This window comes from Eretmochelys imbricata, chromosome 4, assembly GCF_965152235.1.
Source record: "Eretmochelys imbricata isolate rEreImb1 chromosome 4, rEreImb1.hap1, whole genome shotgun sequence".
NCBI lineage: Eukaryota > Metazoa > Chordata > Testudines > Cheloniidae > Eretmochelys > Eretmochelys imbricata.
The window spans coordinates 54,559,097-54,581,299 of NC_135575.1; the positions used below are offsets into that span (position 1 = coordinate 54,559,097).

Consider the following 22,203-nt stretch of genomic DNA (forward strand, 5'->3'; position numbering starts at 1 on the left):
TGAGAAGAATTCTACTTCTTGTTTGAGACTCTCCTTATGAGAATGGCCATTAAAAAGGGGTGGGATAAGGAGTTGTGGAGGGTACAGGGAAGTAAACTCAATTGCATAGCCAGAATGGATGATGTTAGCACTCACTTGTCTGTTACTGCATTCCAGATGTGGAAAAAAAGAGTGCTAGATGACCCTCAAAGCATATATAGGAATCAGCAGGTGGTGGTATTATTGGTTTACAGTTCTCATGCTCCCATCAAAAATGATGCTTAGTATGGGTCTGGGGCTAGGATGATGCTGCTGCCACAGAAGATGCAGGGTAATGGGACGTTTTAATCCTTTACATCTACCATAAAGTGGTAGAATTGTTGAGCCATCAGCCCAGGCTTGTATGATTGCCTATGGAATTTCCTCTTCGGGGCAGGTATATATATTCTCAGGGAATGGAGGGTGGTCCTGGAGTCCTTCAGGCTGTATAAAGACTCATCTGGCTTTTGGTTAAACAGATGAGTTTCATCGAAGGGCAGTCCTCCACAGTGTTTTGGACCTCCCTGGGAAACCTCAAAGTGTGAAGCCATGGTTCTGGATGTATTATATTGGAAGTAACCATTGCCTTCGAAGATGTGTCTACTGCTGACTGAAAAGCAGTCTTGGCAACCATCTTGTCCTCTTCTATGAGAGCCTGAAATTGAGTTCTATCCTGATGTGGAAGATTGTCAGTAAAGTCTGAAAATTTTGAATAGTTCAGGAAATCATATTTAGCAATCAGTGCGTGGTAGTTGGCTATCCTGAATGGAAGAGAAGAGAAGAGAAGAGAAGAGAAGAGAAGACCCTTCCTTCCCAACAAGTCGAGATGTCTGCCTTCTTTGTTAGCTGGAGAAGTTCAAGGATGTTGCTGTCTAGAGCGCTGTGGCAACCTGATGGAATAGTTAGAGCAGAATGGGAAAAAAGAAATTCCACCCCTTTGGCTGGTACAAAATACTGTAATATTTTTCTGCCCTCTTATAGGTAGGGGCACAAGTAACTAGCATATGCCAGACTGCTCTAGCTGGCTCCAGGATGGCTTTGTTAATAGGAAACACTATTCAGCTGGAACCGAAGACTGACGATGCCTGGGAGCTTGAGGATCCTGAAATTCCTAAAGAGAAATCTGTAACTCCCCTGCAATTCTGTGCAACAGTTCCTGAAACTGCTTACGGTCATCGTGTCACTAAATCACAGCCTGGTACCAATGGAACCCTAGATTTTTGGGCTTTCTTGTCATGCCCCTGAGACCTAGGACATTCTAAATTCTCTTGGGTGGAGCTAGAAGACACGCTCAATTTAGGCAGGGCTGTATCTGACTTCTAAGTGGATTTGGAGGAGGATTTACTTTCATGTTTATGAGAATGCTCCCTGGTCTCCCAACAAGGGATCTGTGGGGGCAGACTCCCTCACTCCTGAGTTGGACCTCATGGCAAGTGGCAGGAGATGCCCTCTTTGCTGAATCAGGCTGATGTACAAGGGGAGAGAGGGAGATCTCCTGACCTGTGTCCACCTGAGGTCTCAATGCCTTTTCCACTAGGTGCTTCTTAAGGCAAAGTTCCCACCCTTCCTGGGTACGACTGGGGAACAAGTGGCAGATAGTGCACCTTGCTGTGATGTGGGCTTCCCTGAGGCAGTATAGAGTATAGAATTGATGGTTGTCGCTGACCAAGAAGGAGCACGGATTTTGAAGCCCTGAGTCTAGGCATTGTCCAGTACTCGTAATGAAGCTAGGGGGTGGGGGAAGGGGGAAGAAGCTCCCCAGGATAGGGAAGCTATTTAACTATAACCCAGTAAAACTATCATAGAATTCAAACCCAAAAAATTCTAAAAACTATTTACAAATACGTATGTTTTACACATTATTGGGTAAAGACGTCAAAGCTCTGGCCACTGGAGGTTGAAAGCCTGGGCATGTGGTGCTAAAAAGGAACTGGAGAGTTGGTCGTTTATCTCAATTGGAGGCAGGGGGAAAGCAAAGACACATGCATGGACCAACGGACACTGCTTTCAAAATTCTTTGGTTTCAGGGCCTGGAGTGCATTGTACCCACAGATGAATACACATAGGGACCAGAACTGGAAGAACCACCACAGGTCTTGGGCTTTCAGACATATGGTGTACTTGATCTGCTCAAGAAGGCAAACATCATAGTCAGAATAATACTGTAACTCTGCTAACAAACTTCCACCACGTTGCCTAGTCTTATATATGATTGGTGACAGGACAATGCAAAGAATGTTATTCATGTCACCCAAAATGTCCCACAAATGTTGAAAAACAGACTAGATGAAGAGGTGCAGTATATGATAGCCGAATTCACAGAACTGAATAGCCAACGGACTGGGTGCACTCTTCAGTAATTGTGAAGAAAAGAGGTTGCTGACTCAGATGCTGCATTGATTCTACGGAGTTGAACACGAACATAAAAAGGCAACTTTTCCACTTGCCCATAAGAAATAAAATGTTTGCTGAGAGGGAAGAAGCCAAATTCTTCAGCAAATCAGATGCATCATCCAGATTTTGGCAGAATCTCATGAACGTGGAAAGCGCCAAGATTTGCACTTTCAATACAGTATTTGGCAGATACTGCTTTTTATGTTCAGCACCGCAAGTATTTCACTGCACTGCCTCCCATACGCTAGAAGATCTTATAGGAATGAACATGCACATTCAGTGACATAACAGACTGGGGCAGCACTGCTACTGAAAGTCAGGAAGGATTGCAGACTGTACTTAAATAACCTTAAAATGAATAAAGGCAAATGCCACTTTAAAACAACTGGAATCAGCTACTTAGGGAAACTGACCACAAAAAATATAATGCCTGCTGATTCCAAGATTCAAGTGCATCTGGCACAGAGATAGAAAAGAAATTCAGAAACTGCAAGACATGTTGCATTATTATGTCAGTATATTCATACCTAACTATTCAGCCTGGACAACTCACCCAAGAAAACTCCTTCACAAAGATACAGAATAGGCATGGATATCAGAGTGTGAAAGAGAGTTCAAGGATTTGAACATGTAGTAATATCAGCACCAGTGCAGCAATTCTTTGACCGCAGAGAGAGATCAAGTTCTTCATAGATGCTTCAAAAGAAGGGCAGTGAGCTGTACTGCTACAAAGCCATGGGATTGAATGATTGTTTGTGAATTATGCCACAAGAGTTATGATAGCACCAAAGAGAACGTATACATACGTTGAAAAAAAGCTACTAGGACTTGCACATGGATATACAAAATTTAATGATTTTCTCTGGCCACAGTTTCAAAGCTGATGCAGACCATAACTCACCAATTGCTGTACGCGCACAAAGACTGGAGAAGCACCATCAAGGATACAGCAATTGCTTCTGAAAGTATAAAAATATGACCCCATATTTCTAGCCAGGACATCATCTTGTAATTGCACATACACTAGTAAGAGAAAGATCTAAGTTATTTCATGCTCTTAGTTAAGTAAATTATTTAAAGCCTGTTTCAGTCAGCACTGAAATACTACAATGGAGAGAACGTGGCAAAGTTTGTGAAGCAAAACCTCAGTAGGAGGCAACAGTGGATACCAAGAAGCAAGAGAATTGTCAGACAACTCCACCAAAGCAGATTATGACGTCAATGGTAATGGGGAGCTGGACTCAGCAGCTTCATAGAGATGGATAATAAGGGGCAAGTGTGATGCAGCATTTAAGATATCTGGGGCCACAGGAGTATGCTCAAAGTGATCAATGCTACTGCCATATCATACATCCATATACACTCTGCCATATACAGGTAACCAGAAGCCAATGGTAATAGGATCCTGTTTGGTGGATACTGGCTGTGGCCCTATAGATCTTGGGCTTGTTGTGTCCACTGGTGTGATTTCTCCCCTCTGAAGTATAACTGTGCCTCTGGGCAGTTTTACTTTATGCTCATGCGGTGCCTTTTCAGGATGCTCAGTAGAGAGGGGAGCATAATATGGTGCTTTTCCTTCTGGGCATGCATTCATTTCCTTCGGCCACACCCACTTCCATCATGTTGAATAAGAACTGAGCGCTGCTTGCATGTCATGCTACCCTCTCCTCACTGTGCGTGAGAGCAGCATAACTACTATCAGTCTCTCTTTTTCATCACCTTCTTCATTCACTTGTGCAGCATGCAACAGAGGGGGAACCATTAAGCACCCAGTTTTAAACCGTTTTTGTCTTATAGCTTCTTCCAGCCCTGACTGAAACAGTTACCTATTTTCAGAAGGAGACCATCCTGCCCAGCCCTTCCTACTCACCCATGTGGGTTCAGGGAGAGGCCATTTAAAATGTCTAGGAAAAATCCTCTAGGAAGGAAAGGCTCAGCAGCAATGTCTGCCAGCAGCATCACTGGGCACGGGGTAGCCATTACCCCTCGCATCCTCATCATGAGAGGACTGAGGGCACATGGCCCCAGGGAAACTTCCCCTCCCCTGCAGCAACATCAGAGCAAGGCTCCTGCACAGCCATTCCGTCAGCAGCTTCAGACCCTATGAGCTGTGTGAGGTGGTTCGGTGGTGGGAGAGTTGGGGGAAACAAAGGTAAACAAGGACAGAGTTAGGAAATGGGCAGGCCCAATGGCAACTTCACAGCCCTGAACCAGTGGTGCTGGAACAATTTTTATATTGGGGTGCTGAAGGTGGAAACCATGTATTTGGGTTGTTATTACCACTTCAAGCCAAGGAGTGCAGAAACACCCCCAGTTCCAGCACCTACGCCCTGAACCTCAGCACATACCCTCCATAACTGATCAATAGACTTTCTTTCCTCTTGTACTCACCCCTGCCTCACTCAGAGTGGGTAGAAAGAAGCCTCAGAGTTCCACATGGGCAATCTGAGGCAAGAGGATTACAGAGGGTGACCACTGGGAGTTGTGGGAATACCTTATATTTAAATGGAGAGTTTCACTTCTCCAAGCAGTGGGAGTAGAGAGGGGGCAAATGCCAACAGAACACAGGGGTGCACAGTATGATAAAGGATTTTAAAGGATTTTTTTTAAAATGTTTAACTTGCATGGAACCATCACACTGTGCACATTGTTAGCCTCTGTAACTGCATAATCCCCTCAGCTGGCATTTCCTAACTTCTGAGTGCTTGACTTTGTAACCTCAATGTTCTTTTAATGTAGTTTTTTATATGCAATCTTTAATTAGCTTGCAAGCTCTTTCAGGCTGGTATTACATCTCCCTAGGTGTTTCTTCAGCTGAACAGCATAATGGGGCCTGATCCTGTCTTGGACCTTTGGGCGCTGCCGTATAGAAAGAAAGAAGAATGATTTCCTTTCCTGGCAGCTGCTTTTTCATCAGCTTGACCAGGCTTTACAAGAAACTCTAGTGACTGCTTTCACAAGCAGCTAGAAAGGATCTCAGTCCCAACCCCTGCCTTCCTTCCCACTCACCAAAAAAGGAATTTCCTCATTACTTTAATATTCTACTGGTTTCCTCTTCTGCTGTCCCCCTCAGGTTATCCCTGCTCTTTTCTTCCTGTGCTTCCTCTACATTCCAACACTGCCTATCAATGTTTACCAAAGTCCAGGCACCGAAATGTAGTAGCAGCCCTTCTATGGTCTTCCACAGCCAGAGCCTTCACCAATTAACGTGTAAACAGGAAAGAGGAGCTCCTTGTGCGAGACAACAAAGAGGGATTCATAGAGAGCACTGGGTGCTGCAAACATTCCACCCACAGGAAAGCAGCAGGCAGGGAGGAATACAGGCCCATGGTGACATTCTATAATTTACCCCCATTTTGGAGACCCTTTCTTCCTCAGTTTATCTGACAGTGTGCTTTGGGTAGGGGTTAGACGACCACCTACATTTCACAGAAATAAAGAACAACTGTGAAAAATATAGGTCAAAGCTTGTTTTTAAGGGACCCACAATGTTTAATCCATAGTACAAAGCCTGGCATTTTAATGAGGGGGTATGATCTTTTTAATGATTATTGCTTGAAAATAGTGCTTTTATTTCATCAACTGCTTGTCACTAGCTCCTGACTGCATATGGATCATAGAATGTCTGAGCACCAAAGAAAGGATGTTCCTTAACATATAGGGTAATCAACCATCTAGAGTGGGCTTGAGAGAAGAAGAGGTTGAGTGACGAGTCTGCCAGACAAGAGAGTAAAACAGCAGCTGTCCCAATGTGAGGCTGGCTGATACTAGTGGTCTGAGCACAATTTTGTTTTTTTTTAACATGTAAAATTAACTTTTTCATCAGCTACTAATGAAAGAAACGATACAATGAGTTGGGATGATAGCCCAGCTTGTATGGCCATCATTACATGGGGCAGCTTTCTGAGTCCAATTTTTGTCTTTCTTTAGAAAACATGTGGAGAGATACAGAAAACAAATGCTAACTGAACAGTAAACTCTCTGCATGTTTGGAAAAGGGATTTCTGACAAAAGAATTTATTGCTGTTTAGTTCCAAGCCAGGTGATATTGTCAAAGGAGCCCACATAAAACAAGAACGACTTATTTAACATCATCAACACAGACATATGAACTGACAGGTACAGTCCAGGACTGAAACAGTGACTGAAAGGCAGTCCAAGTATAATTATCTATGTTCAGCCTAACAAGCATTGAGGCTCCAGTTCTCTCAGAAATCTAAAGCCCCTTACTAATATCTAAAGTAGGATTAAAGCTTTATTTATTATTTTACAAATACATTAAAAAGCTGGGGGGAAACCCAGTATAAGTGGGTCTTCCATCTCAAAACAGGAATTACTATTTCATTGTTAAAGAGCACAAACGTAAAAAGTGTAGAAACCCTTCAAAGTAAATCCCTGCCCCTCCATATAATATAGACATTCTTCCATGTTTGCTACTCCTTATTGGTTTATTTGAAGGTGATAATCTGGTGGGATCCACACATACCAGATATGGGTAGACAATTATAGAATGTTCCCTGCTCTTTCCATTGTAGTCCTTCACATACCAAAGTTGCTTTAATCATATGGGGCTCAATCCAACTTTTATTTGCTGCAGTGGGAAGCCCCCCTTTAGAATTGAATGTGCAGGAGTTGGAGATGGTGATGAAAGGAAGAAGAGAATTCTGCAAAGGGGCGAGCTTCTTTAGATCTGCAACTTCATTCTTATATCCAATCAGAAAGTGGTGACCATTTTATTATTATTGCTAGCAGAAGTGTCTAGTTAATGCATAAAATGCTTTTCTCTTGTTGGCCAGATGAAGCAAATCAGATCCACCCTCTATCTGTCCATTTGCTGAGCAATTTCTTCATCCCTGTCCCTACTGAAGTCAGCAACTTGGAAACAATACAATTTATTTTTATATAGTATCCTTCATAAGTAGTAACACAAAACAGTTGAGAAAGAGATGGAGAAACACTTTCCAGAGACAGGATCAGACATGCGGACAGGAAAAAAGGGAAGAAAAGATATATGAAGACAGAATAGATTAGTCAAAATAAAAGAAAGAGAGAAAACTACAGATGACCTTACGGACTAGTGAAGTGAGAATGGAAGACACAGCAATTTGTGGAGTGAAAGGTTAGTATCAGTGCTGCCATCTCTTGAAGTTTTATCATAAGTCTTGCAATATTTGGACAAGAAAGAAAGAAAATGTTTCTGTCCCACGTATTTGTGGAGAAAAGCTTGGAAACTTTAACCCTAAAGGCAGAGGCAAATAAAAAAAAAACGCCATAGTTATTATTTTAAAAAATTCTCATGATTTGAAGACAATCTCATGATTGCTGAACACTTAGGGTTGGCAATACAGTGTAGCACAGGTGAGCTAAATTTTAGATACATTCATATTTGGATTTTTGATTCAGATAAGGCATTTGTGAATCTGAAAAAAATGGAATCTAGTTTTGTGACTTGAATTAGTGTGTCCAATAATGATAAACAGTATGGATAAATTCAAAACATGGAAATGCCCTGAAACTGGGCTAGGAAATTAGAATAAGGAAAACAAAAACAAAAAAACAGGCAAAATGAAAAATTGTAAATGTTGTGAACTTTTTCTCCCAAACAAAATGCTAGTTAAAAAGGACTCTGACTCAAGCTGTACATTCAGCTGAGTATGGAAGTCATGTTTAAAGAGAAAACAGAGTCAGGAGTCTGGAGAGTCAGGAAAAGAGGGGAGGGCCAAGAATGGGAATGAAGAGTGAATTGGTAAGAGGGGGAAGCAGCAGGTGAGCTGCATTCTCACCTTGACACTAATGATCTGAACATAATTCTGATCACAGGAATGTATTTTATTAAGTTACATTAGCTTTTCCACAGACTTCCTGCATGGCTTTGGGCAGGTCATTTAACATCTCTTTGCCTTATTCCCTCCCTCTGTAAAACAAAGATATTAATACTTTCCTATCAGACAGGGGTGCTTCTACGGTTTAATTAATCAATATTTGTAATGCAAATAAAGATCCTGACATGAAAGCTGCCACTGAAGTGCAAAATATTATATGCTGTTTTCCTATGCTCCCCAATCCTTGAATACACAGTCAGAGAGGTAGAATGGAGCAAAGCCATGGAGAGTGTTAAAAAAACAGGAAGGCAGTTTTGAATTAGAAACCATGATGGCCACTTGGAGGGGTAATATGGTCAGGCTTCCTAAAACACAAGTGAAGAGTGGTTACCACTTTTTGGATCCTCTGAAGTTTTCAGAGGAATTTGGAAGATGTTGTCTCTTTTGCTCTTTACACAACAGCAGCAATATGAAGAAACCGTGGGAACACTTCCATCCCCAAAACAGTGTTTATGAAATATAAACAAGCATGCTATGTCCAGATACGTACATACTACTGATTTGAGGCAGCTTCTACAACAGAGAACACAGCGAGCATGACTTGAGGACTCAGAAACTATTTTAAGGGATACTACCCTATCCCTATGCTCTTCCGTAGTAAATAAAAGAGGGAATTGCAACAATGGAGATGGAAAACAATTGGAGAAAGAATACAGATTTCAGTAACATTAGGGTTAAGGATGATTTCCAGCAATGTTCTGGAGATACTGATAAGCCAATTTATAGACAAGGGAGATTTAGAAGGAAAATCCAAGTCTAGGATCAAGAACTCCTCCTAAATGTCTAGCCTGGAGTAAAAGTTAAGAATAGTGGTAGAGTTCATGGCTTGAGACAAAGAGTATAAAATGTTTTTTTACCGAGAACAACTTCAGATTTTGAAACACTGTCTAAAGTTGTGATTTAACTGGGAGCTGAGTCAGGCAGGATGACAGACAGCAGACACAGGGATCAAGTTAAGTCAAGAGAGATACACAGGCAAGAGTTATGTAAAATCTTGAAGTCACCAATGAGACTTCTCAGAAGTACATACAGTAACCCTTCACTTAATGTTGTAGTTATGTTCCTGAAAAATGCAACTTTAAGTGAAACAATGTTAAACGAATCCCATTTTCCCGTAAGATTTAATGTAAATGCGGGGGGTTAGGTTCCAAGGAAAGTTGCGGGGGGCAGAAAAAGGCATAATATACTGTACAGTACTGTACAGTACTGTGGTGGGGAGGTGCCCCTGGCTTACCCCACACAGGCACAGCCTGCTGCAGGCTAGGAAGCACCTTGCAAGCAGAGGCAGCTTCCGTCCAGAACAGGCGCAGACTTTGCCGGGGGATGCTCCAGGCTCGCCTCTTCCCGTCCCCACTCCACTCTAGGCCCACCTCTTCCCACCCCCACTCCATCTCCTCTCTGGAGCACGCCGCGTCCCCGCTCCTCCTCCTCCTCCTCCTTCCCAGAAAGTCCTAAGCATTGCCAAACAGCTTTGGCGGCGGGGGAAGCGCTGAGAGGGAGGGGGAGGAGGCGGAGAAGAGGAACTTGTGCAATGCTCCCTTATAAAGTCGTTGCTCTTCCAGAGACTCCTACCAGCAGTGGACAGAGCAGGCAGCCAAACGACGTTATAGGGGAGCACTGCACAACTTTAAATGAGCATGTTCCCTAATGGAGCAGTGACATAACTTCGAAACAACGTGAAGCAGGAGGACGTTAAGTGAGGAGTTACTGTATGTGGAGATGGTGGTTCATGTTGGATAAGAGGAGGAGAAACTGTGAAGCCTTAACTACAAATAAAATGGGAACATGTAGAATTCAAACCAGGAATTTAACCAGTCCATTCTTGAATATGAAGGTTCTCAAATGCTCCTTGCCTGCTCACTAAACACATGTAGATAGGTGATTTTATGTTACCCATATAGCTCTGCATCAATGAATTGTTTCCTCCCTGTCTGTGATTTCTGAAGAGTGAATTTTAGTTGAATTTTGGTGTTTGTAAAACCGAGGCCCAATGAAGATAACAGGAGACTTTCTTGAAAGCTGTGGCTGGAGCCAAACATGAAGTCTCTACATTTCCTCAGGTTGTTTGGCAAGTGCTCCTCAAAATTCCAAACTGCCAAATTTTTGCTATTCCAATCCTATGCCTCCTTGGAGCAGAGTCTGCCTGTTGTCTATGCTATCCCTGGAAGCACCAAGAGCAAGTGTGGAGACCTTCTTCTATAATTTCAGATTTCATAGAAATTTGAATGACTGTTTTGGTCTAGGTATAAAAGGCATTGTATTCAAAACCAAGACAATCTTAAAAGAAAGCAAAGATCTCTTTCACAGTTCTATGGGGTTTTTTCAGTTAAAATAGTAGAGCTAGTTACATTTTAGAAATGATCTATGGATACAAAGGCCGTTTTCTCACTCACACACAAAAAGACTGATTGAATCAACTATACCTCTTCAAAGTTAAAACAAAAAGATAAAAAAGCAAATCTCAAGGGATTCTTTCTATGCGGTGTTATTTCTTCCCTCCTCCCCCATATACTTCTAATTTCAAACAAGGTATCTGATAGAATAGCCACAGCATCCTCACAACCTCATCAGGGTGAAGAATCAGAAGTTTATAAATTTTTTGTACATCCACAGAGAATTCTCTTTTGCTTTGGCCTCCTTCCACCTTCTCATACTAACTTCTGACAGCTCTCTCAGTTCCAAATGTTTGATTTTGTACTAGTCATACAAGATCTATTCTGTTATGCTTATTTCCCCTATACAATTTACATTTATACTGAAGAGTTCAAAGCTTTTTTTTTTAAAAAAATTTCCAAAGAAAAGGGAAATTTAATGATTCTGAAATACAGGCGTGATTGACAATCTTCCCGATACACAGGGTAAAATGGTTCAGAGTACACACTGATTTTGTTAAATCCCGATTTCAGGGTAATCTGGATTGTACGCCCAATCAAGATCATCACTGAAGTTACTTGACTAAAGCTACAATTCTGCAAACATGCACAGGTTTAACTGTGTTACCCTGAAATCAATGGGTCAGCTCTGCAAACCCGGATTACCCAGATATGTAAACATCCTACTAAAGTGAATATGGTTTCCCACATCTTTTCATGTTCTCTGTATATATATATCTTCTGACTGTATTTTCCACTCCATGCATCTGATGAAGTGGGTTTTAGCCCACGAAAGCTTATGCCCAAATAAATTTGTTAGTCTCTAAGGTACCACAAGTACTCCTCATTCTTTTTACTGTTACCATATTTCTCCTCTTTAGTCATCGCTACCCTGCACTTTGGCCCCAACTCAACAAGATAATTAAGCACATGCCTAAGCTGAAGCATGTGAGTTGTCCCACTGAAATCAGTGGAACTGCACATGTTCTTAAAATTAGCCATGTGCTTAAGCAGCCACCTGAATTAGGGCCTAAGAAATTACTTTATCCTGAGAACCAGTGCAACTGCAGAGTTAGCATTTTCCTACTACTAACATCTCCTTATATTAAAAGCAGGCCAGGAAGGTCAACTTTTTTTTGGAGGAGGAGGGGTATAAAATGGAAATAGGACTGCAGATAATCTTGAGGCTGTCAGGTGAAGAAAGTCTGACTTTATTAATTTGCAAAGTCTCATTGAACTCTACATGTTATAAAGGACTGAAGAGAAAGTTCAGTATTTCATTTCGCTCTTAATTTACACCAATTCCTACATAACAAGAGCATATCTCCACTGTCCTGGCTCAAAGTAAAAAGAAAATATATAGAATGAGCAAAGGGGTGGAGAGCTTTTGATCTCTAGGTCCCTAGTTCATAATCCAGCCCAGGCTGGTACTGAGTCAAAAGTATTACCATTAAAGGGTTTTTGGTGGTTTACATGTAATAGGTGAGCAATCTCAATCTAATTCCCAGTAAACAAGCCTCCCTATAAACCATTATCATAACTGGCACTGATTGTCAATCTTGTTAGCAGTCACAGCAGAACCCAAGGAATTAAGTGGCATACAGACTGAACTAACCTCTCACCCCTAAAGTAGGGCTTCACTGCAGAGTTTGCTCAGGTGATTGGCACCCAACTTAGCCGAGCCTGGGTGTCAGCAGTCACAATGAGTTACTCCTCAACAGAACTGAACTCCCTTGTGTATGTTGCTCTGATTTCTGAGGCCATACCCCATGGTTCTTTCTGCTGCAGTAAACTGAGGCACTCTGTGAACCTTTCCCAACAAACTGTGGGAGAACTTGTCAGCCCTTCGGGGTACTGCAGGGGAATTGTGGGAAGGGACTATCAGCGTGAGAGTGGTTTAGCCTCTGTCCTCACTACAAAGTGGGTGGGTTACCAGCGGGTGGGTTACCAGCCTAAATGAAAGTGAGTACCTGGGATTTAGCCTACAGCCCCAAGTGAGCCAGCTAGCCCCAGCTAAAAGCACTAAACTCAGATGAGAGGATTTCGTTTATAGATGGGAGTGGAGTTAGGAGTAACACCCAGTAAGAGCCCCAGTAACTGAAGTGAAAATGTATCCTTAACAGGTGGTCCCTCTGGGTGAGGCAGTTTGGGGGGAAGGTAGCACTCTTGCTACCCAATACTAGTTAGCTTTAAGAAAAATACAAAGTGCCCATTATAACAGAACTAGGACTAGTATAAAACATAGGACTTGAAGTGCCAGAGTGTGTATGTTCCAAGGATTATGACTTTTTCAGCTTTGGTGGCAGTTTGTTCCAAACACTACTACTGCCTGCTTCAGGCTTTTAACTGCACAGTGAATCATTACTAGTACACTTACCAGGAACAATATCCAATGGTGTTGTCACATACACAGCCCTGATAGAGCTCCCACTCTGGCAGGACACTCCCTAGGCTGTTGTGTTTGGAGCCCATCTCAGTAGCCTTATGTACTCTTTAAGCCTCCTGAGTCTGAAGAGAGATCAGGCGCTGCCCCTGGCTGGGGTCTCTAGGCACATGCCTGGGTTGAAGAGCCTCTGTCTAGCACCACCTCCTCCTCAGAGCTGAGACCCCATGCTCCAAATGCCCACCTCCTGGGACCACTGATAACCTCTCAGATTTCCCCCTACCTTAAACACACCCTCTCCCATAATACCAGACTTGTGGGCACTCTGGGTTCACAGTTTTACTCTTCAGGGGCACATGAGAATGAAACCAAATAGACAGACTTTGCACAAGATTCTAAAACACCTTTACTCTGTACTTGGTAGCCCAAGAAATACACAGATCTAGACAGAATAATAAACACACATATGCATTTTCCGTGCCCCATGTTCCTCATCACTCTGGAACATTCTCTAGGATTGGGCAGAGTCTTCTGGAGTATCCAGGATCCTTCCCCTGCAGCTCGTTGCTTTTCTTCAGGATCACTGAACCTCTCTAGGTCAGCTAGCTTTCTCTGACTTTGGCTTCCCCCTTTGTTAAACATTGCTACAAAAGCATGCCCCACTCTCTCCTGCCCAAAGCTTCCTCTGTGGCTTTGTGAGATTCCCTTGAGTTAAATGTCCCCCTACCAACACCTGGGGTTTGTTGTTGTTCCACTGGTGATTTTCCACTGTCCATTTCATCAGCCCCCAGCAGAGAAACTTGGTCAAACTCTCTGTATTTGCTACAGCCCCCGTCAGCAAAGGTTGGATTCCACAACCACCTAGAGGCATTCTGTAGTACAATTTCATAACAAAAACAGAATTCTTAAGTTATACAGAGACAGATTCCCCAAATCATCACAGGTGGTAAATGCAGAAATGGAGGAGCTCATTAAGAGAAGTTCTACTACCTTTGTGCATGCAAGAATGTTTGTTATACGTAAGTTTCTCTCACTACCACCAATTTAACACTCTGCCAGTTGTCCAATTACTCACATTCATGTTGAGCTAAATGGATTCCTCTCTAGCTGCACACCTTTTCTTCTAAACATAATTAACAAGGTTCATCAAAGCCTAGAAAACAGGGCCAGAGCACCAGCCAGACTGACATGTTAATAGAAAGGTCAGATATGCTTGTGACCTCTCCACAGAATGCTTATATAGCCCCAACTTTGCTGATAAAATGGTGTACATGTTATGAACAGTGAATGATGCAAGTGGTAAATATGTGTAGATGTTCTATTTATTATAAACAGAATTACATAGATGCAGATGTGTATGGATTTAAGCCTATCTATATATTTTATGCCAATATAGAAATAATACTCAAGATTTTTGTATGTACATAATCTGTTGAATAAACTTCTGTACCAGTCGTGCTTAATTTATAATGAAAGAGATGCTAGGGTTCCAGTAATTTTTTTTACTTTCATAACTGACATGCCAAGACCAGAGGTGCCAGGGCTATGAACTGCCTAGCCTAGAGGTCGGGGGCTCAGCCCTGGCAAACATTGTACCAGCCATGTAATATGAATATAAGCTCAGTGCCAACCATGTGACCCAACTAGTATAGCAGTATCTCTTGTCCTTTGTTTTTAAATAATCCTGATACACACACTACAAAATATAGATCTATAAAACATATGAATACATGCCAGAGGTAAAAAAAATTACAGTCAGAGAGTACCAATTATAAACTCACAGAAAGATATAGGCACACATTTATTTACATTTTGAAATTTGTTTCAAACAGCAACATAAGAGTTTTTCATTATGTTTACCTATAATCTGGGTCTGATCTAAGATTCTAGCACCTTTGTCTCTCTCTGTATCCTGGAGTCTGCAGCAGTAGCTCAACATCTGGATTTGGCTCAATATTATCAACAGATCTTTTCCCATCATTGTGTGAAACAATCCACTCCTGAATGAGCAGACCTCAGAATAACAACAGCTTTCCAGTTTTCCATAGAAAAGTTATCTTCAGGGAAGCAGTAAGGAAAGGAGTAGGGAAATACCTTTCAGCTGAAAATCTATTATTTTACCTTCCCCACCTCTTTGAACCTTTTCTATACATGCACCTTAACTGGCCCATGGGACTGGAGGGACCTTTCAATATGGAAGCAATAGGTCTCTATTTTATAGGTCTCTATTTCTGGTCAGGTCATTTAAAGGTGAAACGCAAATGTTTTTTTAAAACATTTTTGGTACCCCCCCCAATGTTGCCCTCTTCTAAACTACAAAGATGCCTTCAGTGCTTTGTTTGTTAAAGAGGGTTTTCTGAATTTTTTAAACCATAACAACAACAGGAATATGAAAACTTGACTTCCCTGCTCTTGCTGGAGAACTGTAATGAGAGAGTGATATATTTGTAAAGGTAAAATCTGCACTACAGATTTCTCAGCCTTCAAGTGAAGGGATGTTAAATCTTTCACAGTGGCAGCTTTTCTCCTAACTGTTTGATAGGTGTTTAATTCAAACAGGTTTGAAAACAAACCAACAAAGAAAAGAAACCACAAAGTATTAGACAGTCTGGCTAAACATCCCTTTCCCTTTCAGTGAAAGGCTGGAAAAGCTGTAGCTCAGATTTCAGTCTGTTTTGATGTCATTATCCCACTATTTCTTTAGACAGGCCTTCACCAAAAACAGAGAAGTTGGACCTGTAATTTCTAATGCAAAAGACAAGCAGAAGAACAAACCTTTTAACTATCGTCATGAATTATGAACAACATGGAAGGCACCAGCACATTTCTTTTAGCTTTGCAGTTCACTTTAAACAACATGTGAAGGGCTCTATGGTGGAAAAGATATGCTCCCCCTGTTGGTAGATTCCAGAACTCATCGGGTTAAGGAAATGTAAAACCCCGCTATATTCACATGTGCATTAGCAATGTGAGTCACAATTAATTATCTCAAACTATGCTGAAAAGGAAGCACTTATTGTAGGTGGTTGTGGAAACAGCTAATTTAGTAAAAGCTGTTTGGACTAAAACTAACAATAGACAATTCTATTAGCATATCATTACATCACAATTCCTGACACTCTTTGGTGGCATACCTTCCATGAAATGTATCACATTAACTGTAGGCCTGGACTGGTTATAAAACAGTTGATTATTTTCTGTAGTTCTTTTTAAAATTAACAAAACAACACTCAAACATGAACAACACTCAAATAGTCACTCTGGTGAACACTTATGCACAGCAGTAGTTTTACTGAAGGTTTTTAGTGTGAATGAAGGGCTCTCAATCTGGCTGACCCATAATGTTACTTGGTCTTTCTATTGTTTGTATTTAACTCAATTATTTTAGATCCATCTGCTTGTGTATCCCCTAAACCTCAGAACACCAGCCCCACAGGGGTTTAAAGTGAGAAGGTAATGGAAACTCAGTCAAGCCAAGTAGGTAAAGCTTATCCCTAAGAGCTAAATCACTGGGCAAGCCACTGGAGAGGACTTTATGCATCTGGAAAACGAAAAAACATTAAAAAGGGGCAATTGAGGATCACTTCGAAGTCACGCCATAAATAACCTCAGTTTGGGCATGATCCCATGAGGTGCTAAATACCTTCAGCTGCTATTTACTCCCTCAAATAGGAGTTGAGGGCATTCAGCATCTTGAAGGCTCTTCCATTGCCAATTCATGCCACTTGGGCAGATCCTTTCTAAATACTCTGCTTCAAGACGGCTTGAGCCTCCCTTTACTTGCCCACCATTGAGGGAAACGTGACACTGCTAAACCTCCTCTTAAGATGTTAACATTCTAAAAATTAAACAATACAAGGGTACCGGATGCAAACGTACAAAGTGTCCCATTACACAGAGAGTGTGACAAGCTCTCAGAGGAGATGAGACTTTAAAACTAATCTTCTCCATACCCTCCCTGCCAAGCCCTCATCAGCGGATACACAGACAGAGTATGTCTGCTCACAATAAAAGCATTAATTTGATGTCACACTGAAAACAAGAAGCTGCTGCAAAGAAACCCCTCCATTTAAAGAAAGAGAACATAGACATATGAGGAGCTGTGAACGCTGAAGCTTTGTGCTACTCTCTCCTTGCTTGTCTACAAAATGCTACACGTGCATTATTCAAAGTGTGTCCTGTATTCGTGCTTACCTGGCCAAGGGAAGGAAGTGTTGCATATGCAATTGGTTGATTCATCATTCCTTTCTGCTTCATAATAAGCATTCGTTTCTGTTCCTCACTCAGGTGTGTCATTTGAGCTTGCATCTGTGGCTGCTGGGACTGTTGCTGCTGTATGTATGGCATCATGGGGTTCTTGCTGGGATTGGCCACTGGTGGGGTCATTCTCTGACTCAATTCAGCATTAAAATGAGTCAGAGGTTTAGTGTTGCCATAAGTAAGCATATTGGGCTGCTTGCTTAAAGAGTTTGTACCCAAATTATTTGTCTGTTGATTGATCATATTCATGTGATTTTGAGGGAGGTAGTTATTCATTGTGGTCTTCTGTGGATTATTTGCCATAGGAGGCACTATAGGATTTTGGTTGTTAAAGGCTTGGGGATACATCATTGGACTATTTGGTTTGTCTGCACTGAAGGGTCCTCCATACGGACTAGATGGAGGTCCCACAGGTGACCAGCTTGATGCTTGATTTGGATGCTGCTGCTGCTGCTTCTGCTGCATGAGTTTAGCTCTTTGTTGCTGCTGTGCTGCCATTTGTTTGAGCTGTTCGGCTGGAGACAAGTCAGCACTGGGTATAGCCACAGGACCAGGCCCTGAACCCGCGACAGTCACTGCTGCTGGATTAATAAGATAACCATTTCCAGGTCGTGACTGAGTTTGACCTGGAGTATGGGCTTGGTTGGGAGTTTGGGGTGACTGAACAACACAATTTGCTGGTGAGCTGGCAGGGATAGGAGCTGGTGGAGCACTGGATACAGAAGTTATACTAGAAGCTGTGGAGACATTTGAAAATGGAGGGCCTGACGAAGAAGGCCTCACCTGAGGAGACCCCATTGGTACGTGAGCAAATGGAGAATGAGATGGATCACTCTTAACGCTTGCACTTTCTTGAGTATCAGCGGTAGGCCTTGGAAATTCTGGTTCCTTCTTCTCTTCAAAGTCTTCATTGAACAAATCTTGTATGTCATCTTCTGGTACAGTGTTGGCCAGCTCATCTATTAACTCCTGCCACTCCTGATCATTCAGATTAATGTCTGAGAAAAGCTTGTTTTGATTCGAAAGGGATGTTTCAGAAGTGTCTATGCAAGTGGGGTCATCCAAAGGTTCTTGTTTTAGTTCCTTGTTTTGCAGGATGTTAAAACTGTCCTCAAGCTCACTGCAACCATTAACTGGGAGCTTTATCTCTGGAAGTCCACCATTTTTACCCAAGTCTTCCAGACCACTAGCATGAGTTCCACTCTTCTGCAGGGGTAAGGAAGGCTTCATGTCAAGCTGGTGAAGAGGAGAAACAGAAGGCAAAGGCAAGTTATTGGGCAAGCTATTGATTGTATCGATTCCTGGTACATCCTTCCGTATCCGCTTGCTGGTTGGAGAGAAACTGCCATCACAGACACCATTCTGCTGCTCTCCATTGAGGGGTGAACGCGCTCCTTCCAGTTTCCTCTTTACTGTCTCTTGTAGCTTGAAGGAAGAAAAGAAAGAAAAAAATAAAAACCAAATAAGCCACTTACACAAATTTATCTTTCATACAACCATGTTATGAACTTTGCAACAGTAGCTTTCCCCCTTGCATCCCACAGATTTTAGAAATTCTGAATTGGAAAAGTCCTCGGTTTTCGCCTTATGCCTCAGAGGTCAGACAAATTGGAAAAGAGGGTTTGAAACAAACAAAGAAACCTGATCCTGAATATGAGGTGCAGAATCCCACCTATTGGTGCACTGCTGTTTAGTTTGCCGTTTGAGGGGTTTTACTATAAAGGTTAGGCTGCTATGTTAATCACTAAAAATAAAGAGACTGGCCAATATTTTCAAATGTGACTAGGGATTTTGGGTGCTTCCATTTTTGGGTGCCCAAAGTAGCGAGACACCTTAAAGTAGCTTCATTTTCAAAAAGTGCTAAGCATTTGCCCCCTGAAAATCAGGCTCCTGTAAGCTAGCCTCAAGTTGGGCACCCAAAAACTGAGTCAAAAAAAAAATCACTAATCATTTCTGAAAATCTTTGTTTCTAGAAAATTATTTACAGTATAAATACTGCCATTCCAAACACATGAACTGTTTTCTTTGATGTTTTTAGACAAAACTTTTTAAATTAATCATTTGTCTAATCAGCACTTTGCTCTATTGTACTAGACAGAGATATATTGGAAGTTGGTCTTAAATATAGTAAAAAATATATGAACTTTAAAAAAAGAAAGATCGTTAGCACTTTATATGACATTGAACTGATTCAGATACTCAGAGATAAAAAAAAATTATATAAAAAAAAGTTTGTACAGCACCGCTAGGTACTACCATAATATAAGTAATAAAGAACAAATAAAACCAATAAAATAGCAATATTCGCTTAACAAAATAAGTCCACAAAAGCAGCCAAATTAGCCTTTTACATAAAAAACTAACTCGTTAACAAGTATTTTAACTCAGATTGATATATTTATATTCCATCAATGCAACTAGCTACAATTCTACCCCATGCTACACCAAATGCTAAGTCTGTTGTTTAAGTGCCAGGCTAAAAAAGCAGCCCTCTTTGGCTAAAGCAAAAAGAACAGGGAGTGGACGAAGTGAAGAGGTCAGAATTCCAGAGAACTTGTTCAGGACACATTTGCATCCTTGATAGTAAAACAATGGAGAACAAAATACTGAAGATTTTATCAATTTGTAACTATTTTACTTTTACTAAGATCATGGACATTTATCTCCCAGCCCTTCCCCACACTAGAGGTTCTCAACTTTTTTCTTCCCACAATTCCAAATTCAGACAATTTTTTTCTCCAGTGACTTCCCATCCCAGAGTCCTCTGTTGGTGGTGCTTGAAGGAAAGTTTGGTCACCTCAGCATATCAAAGAATTCCAGGGGTGGGGAGGGGGGGCTCGCCACACTCCCTCTTCCCTTGTCCTTCCTGCTGCTCAGAGGAGAAGTACTGCATTCATTTCTTCTCATATCCCTCTGGTTATCTGGAATGGGAAAGTGGGAGTTCCAATCTCCTTCCCTCCCCAAAAGTTCATCCTGGCTGTGGAAAAGTAAGTAACGTGCCACTGTCTCTTCTCCCTTGATAGAAAGATCCTGCTGACTCACTCTCCCTCTCCAGTCTGTGTACACTCTTCAGAACCATTTATTTACTGGGAGTAAAATTCTCAAGACAAGGCCTATGCATCACACAGTTCCAGTTAAGAGCTCCACATAGTGTGTTAATGGGACTTTAGCAGTGCCCAGACCTTGTGCTGGTCCTCTACACAGGAATAATGTCACCTTTATAATATGGAAAGGAAAGTCTATGAGTCCCCAAGCAAAACATCAGCTTCTTCTCCCCAGTCCCAGCTCCTGATTCCACTGAAATGTATTAGAGATTTTTAAAGGGACAGAGTGGGAAAGTGATTAATATGTTGCTAATTAACATAGAAGCTCTCTCTCCTAAGTAAGGGTCTGTTGGCATATAGACATGGGAGTTTGTTGCCTGTTACCCAAGAAGAAAGAACAGTGTATAAATACCACAGTCCATGTCCTATGCCTTTTTACAATACATTTTACCAGAAAGCATGGGTGACATAATAAGGGAACGTATAATGCAACAGGCAGATTACACAATCATCCACTGTAATCTGTCAGCAGTGCTAACATTTCCAACTGGCTAACCAGACAAACCTCTTTATAAATAAACAAGATAAAACATCAGCCAAAAGCCAACTCTAAGCTCATCGGGGTGAGTTCCACAGGATGGACTAGATTAGGGTCAATCACTCTGGTATTTTTCTTTTTGCACACGTCTGGGTTACTTTTGGTGCAGCTACCCCCAGCAGGAAGAATGGTCTGGAGTGTGTTCTGAGGTTCCCTAACTCCTTAATTCTGGGGTCACCATTCCTATAGTTTGACTCCTCCCCAACAGTCTCACTGCAGCTCTCTGTGAGCAAGCACCCTCCTCCAAAACTAGTGCCAACAGAAAATCAGGTCCCATAAGGAGGCTTTATAACAGAATAACCTCTAAAGTTTAAAGCTAGATGATCACCACCATGTGACATCAGAGCTCCAGGCAAAGAGTGAGTCCCCAGGCTGTTCTTGAACTGATGTCACTAGCGTGTGGCAGTGTGTTACTGCCATTGAGCTTGTCTGACTGATCTTTATATATCCTTAGTTCAGACCGCACAAACCAACAAAGGATAATATGGATGTGGTAATACTACCTCTTCTCAAGTACAAAAACAGTCATTTCCAAGTTTACCTCCTTCAGAACTTGAAAAGAAAGGTCATAATCTCTTTTGGCTCCAAGAGTTGGTCTTCAATAAAACAGCTGATAGAGTAACTTAAAATAAATACTAGAAGCTGCGAGAGTATCTGATATTATCAGGCCATTCACACATCACGCTCTGTACTCAGTTTCTACACATCTTCATTTCAGCTATTAAACATTCAGTTAACAAGTACCTCTCTGTCTCCCCTTTACCAGCCTCCCTCCCCTGCCAAAATCCCAACAAACAAGTGACCCTAACTTGCTGTGCCGATAAAAGAGCAATAGAGGACACTGGAGTAGTAAGCATTTCAAAGAGCTGGAAGTTGCTGTGCTCAAAGACCCACATGGGCCTTAGCACTGAGTGACTGCATGCTTAGTACTTGGGTCCATCTACAGTGTACGAACAACCTTGCTGGAAGACCTGCTCACTGTACTAATGGTCCTTGGAGAGAGTTTACTATATGGTTTGGTCCGGTAGAGTAGGCAGAACCCAGCTGTGTTTCAGCCATGTCCCTGCAGTATGCAACACCCTTAGGCAATGTGATTCAGGGGCAGGATTACAACACAGTTGGGTCTGATGTACATTTGCGAGATTGAAGTATGTTTTTAAGAATGCAAAGGGACAACCCTGTTCTCACCAGGTTCCCCATCATACTTATTTCTGTTGTAGAGCTGGGCCCTTTGTTCCCCGAGAATAATCTT

The 22,203-nt window shown here is 41.8% G+C and overlaps 1 protein-coding gene across 1 annotated transcript in view; it reads right to left on the reverse strand.

The window, feature by feature from the left end:
- MAML3 (mastermind like transcriptional coactivator 3) overlaps nt 1-22,203 on the reverse strand; it is a 354,680-nt gene that overhangs the window by 124,184 nt on the left and 208,293 nt on the right. Inside the window, exon 2 of the mRNA XM_077815259.1 lies at nt 17,244-18,734. Coding sequence (XP_077671385.1) covers nt 17,244-18,734 — 1,491 coding nt within the window. The remainder of the gene's footprint in view (nt 1-17,243; nt 18,735-22,203) is intronic.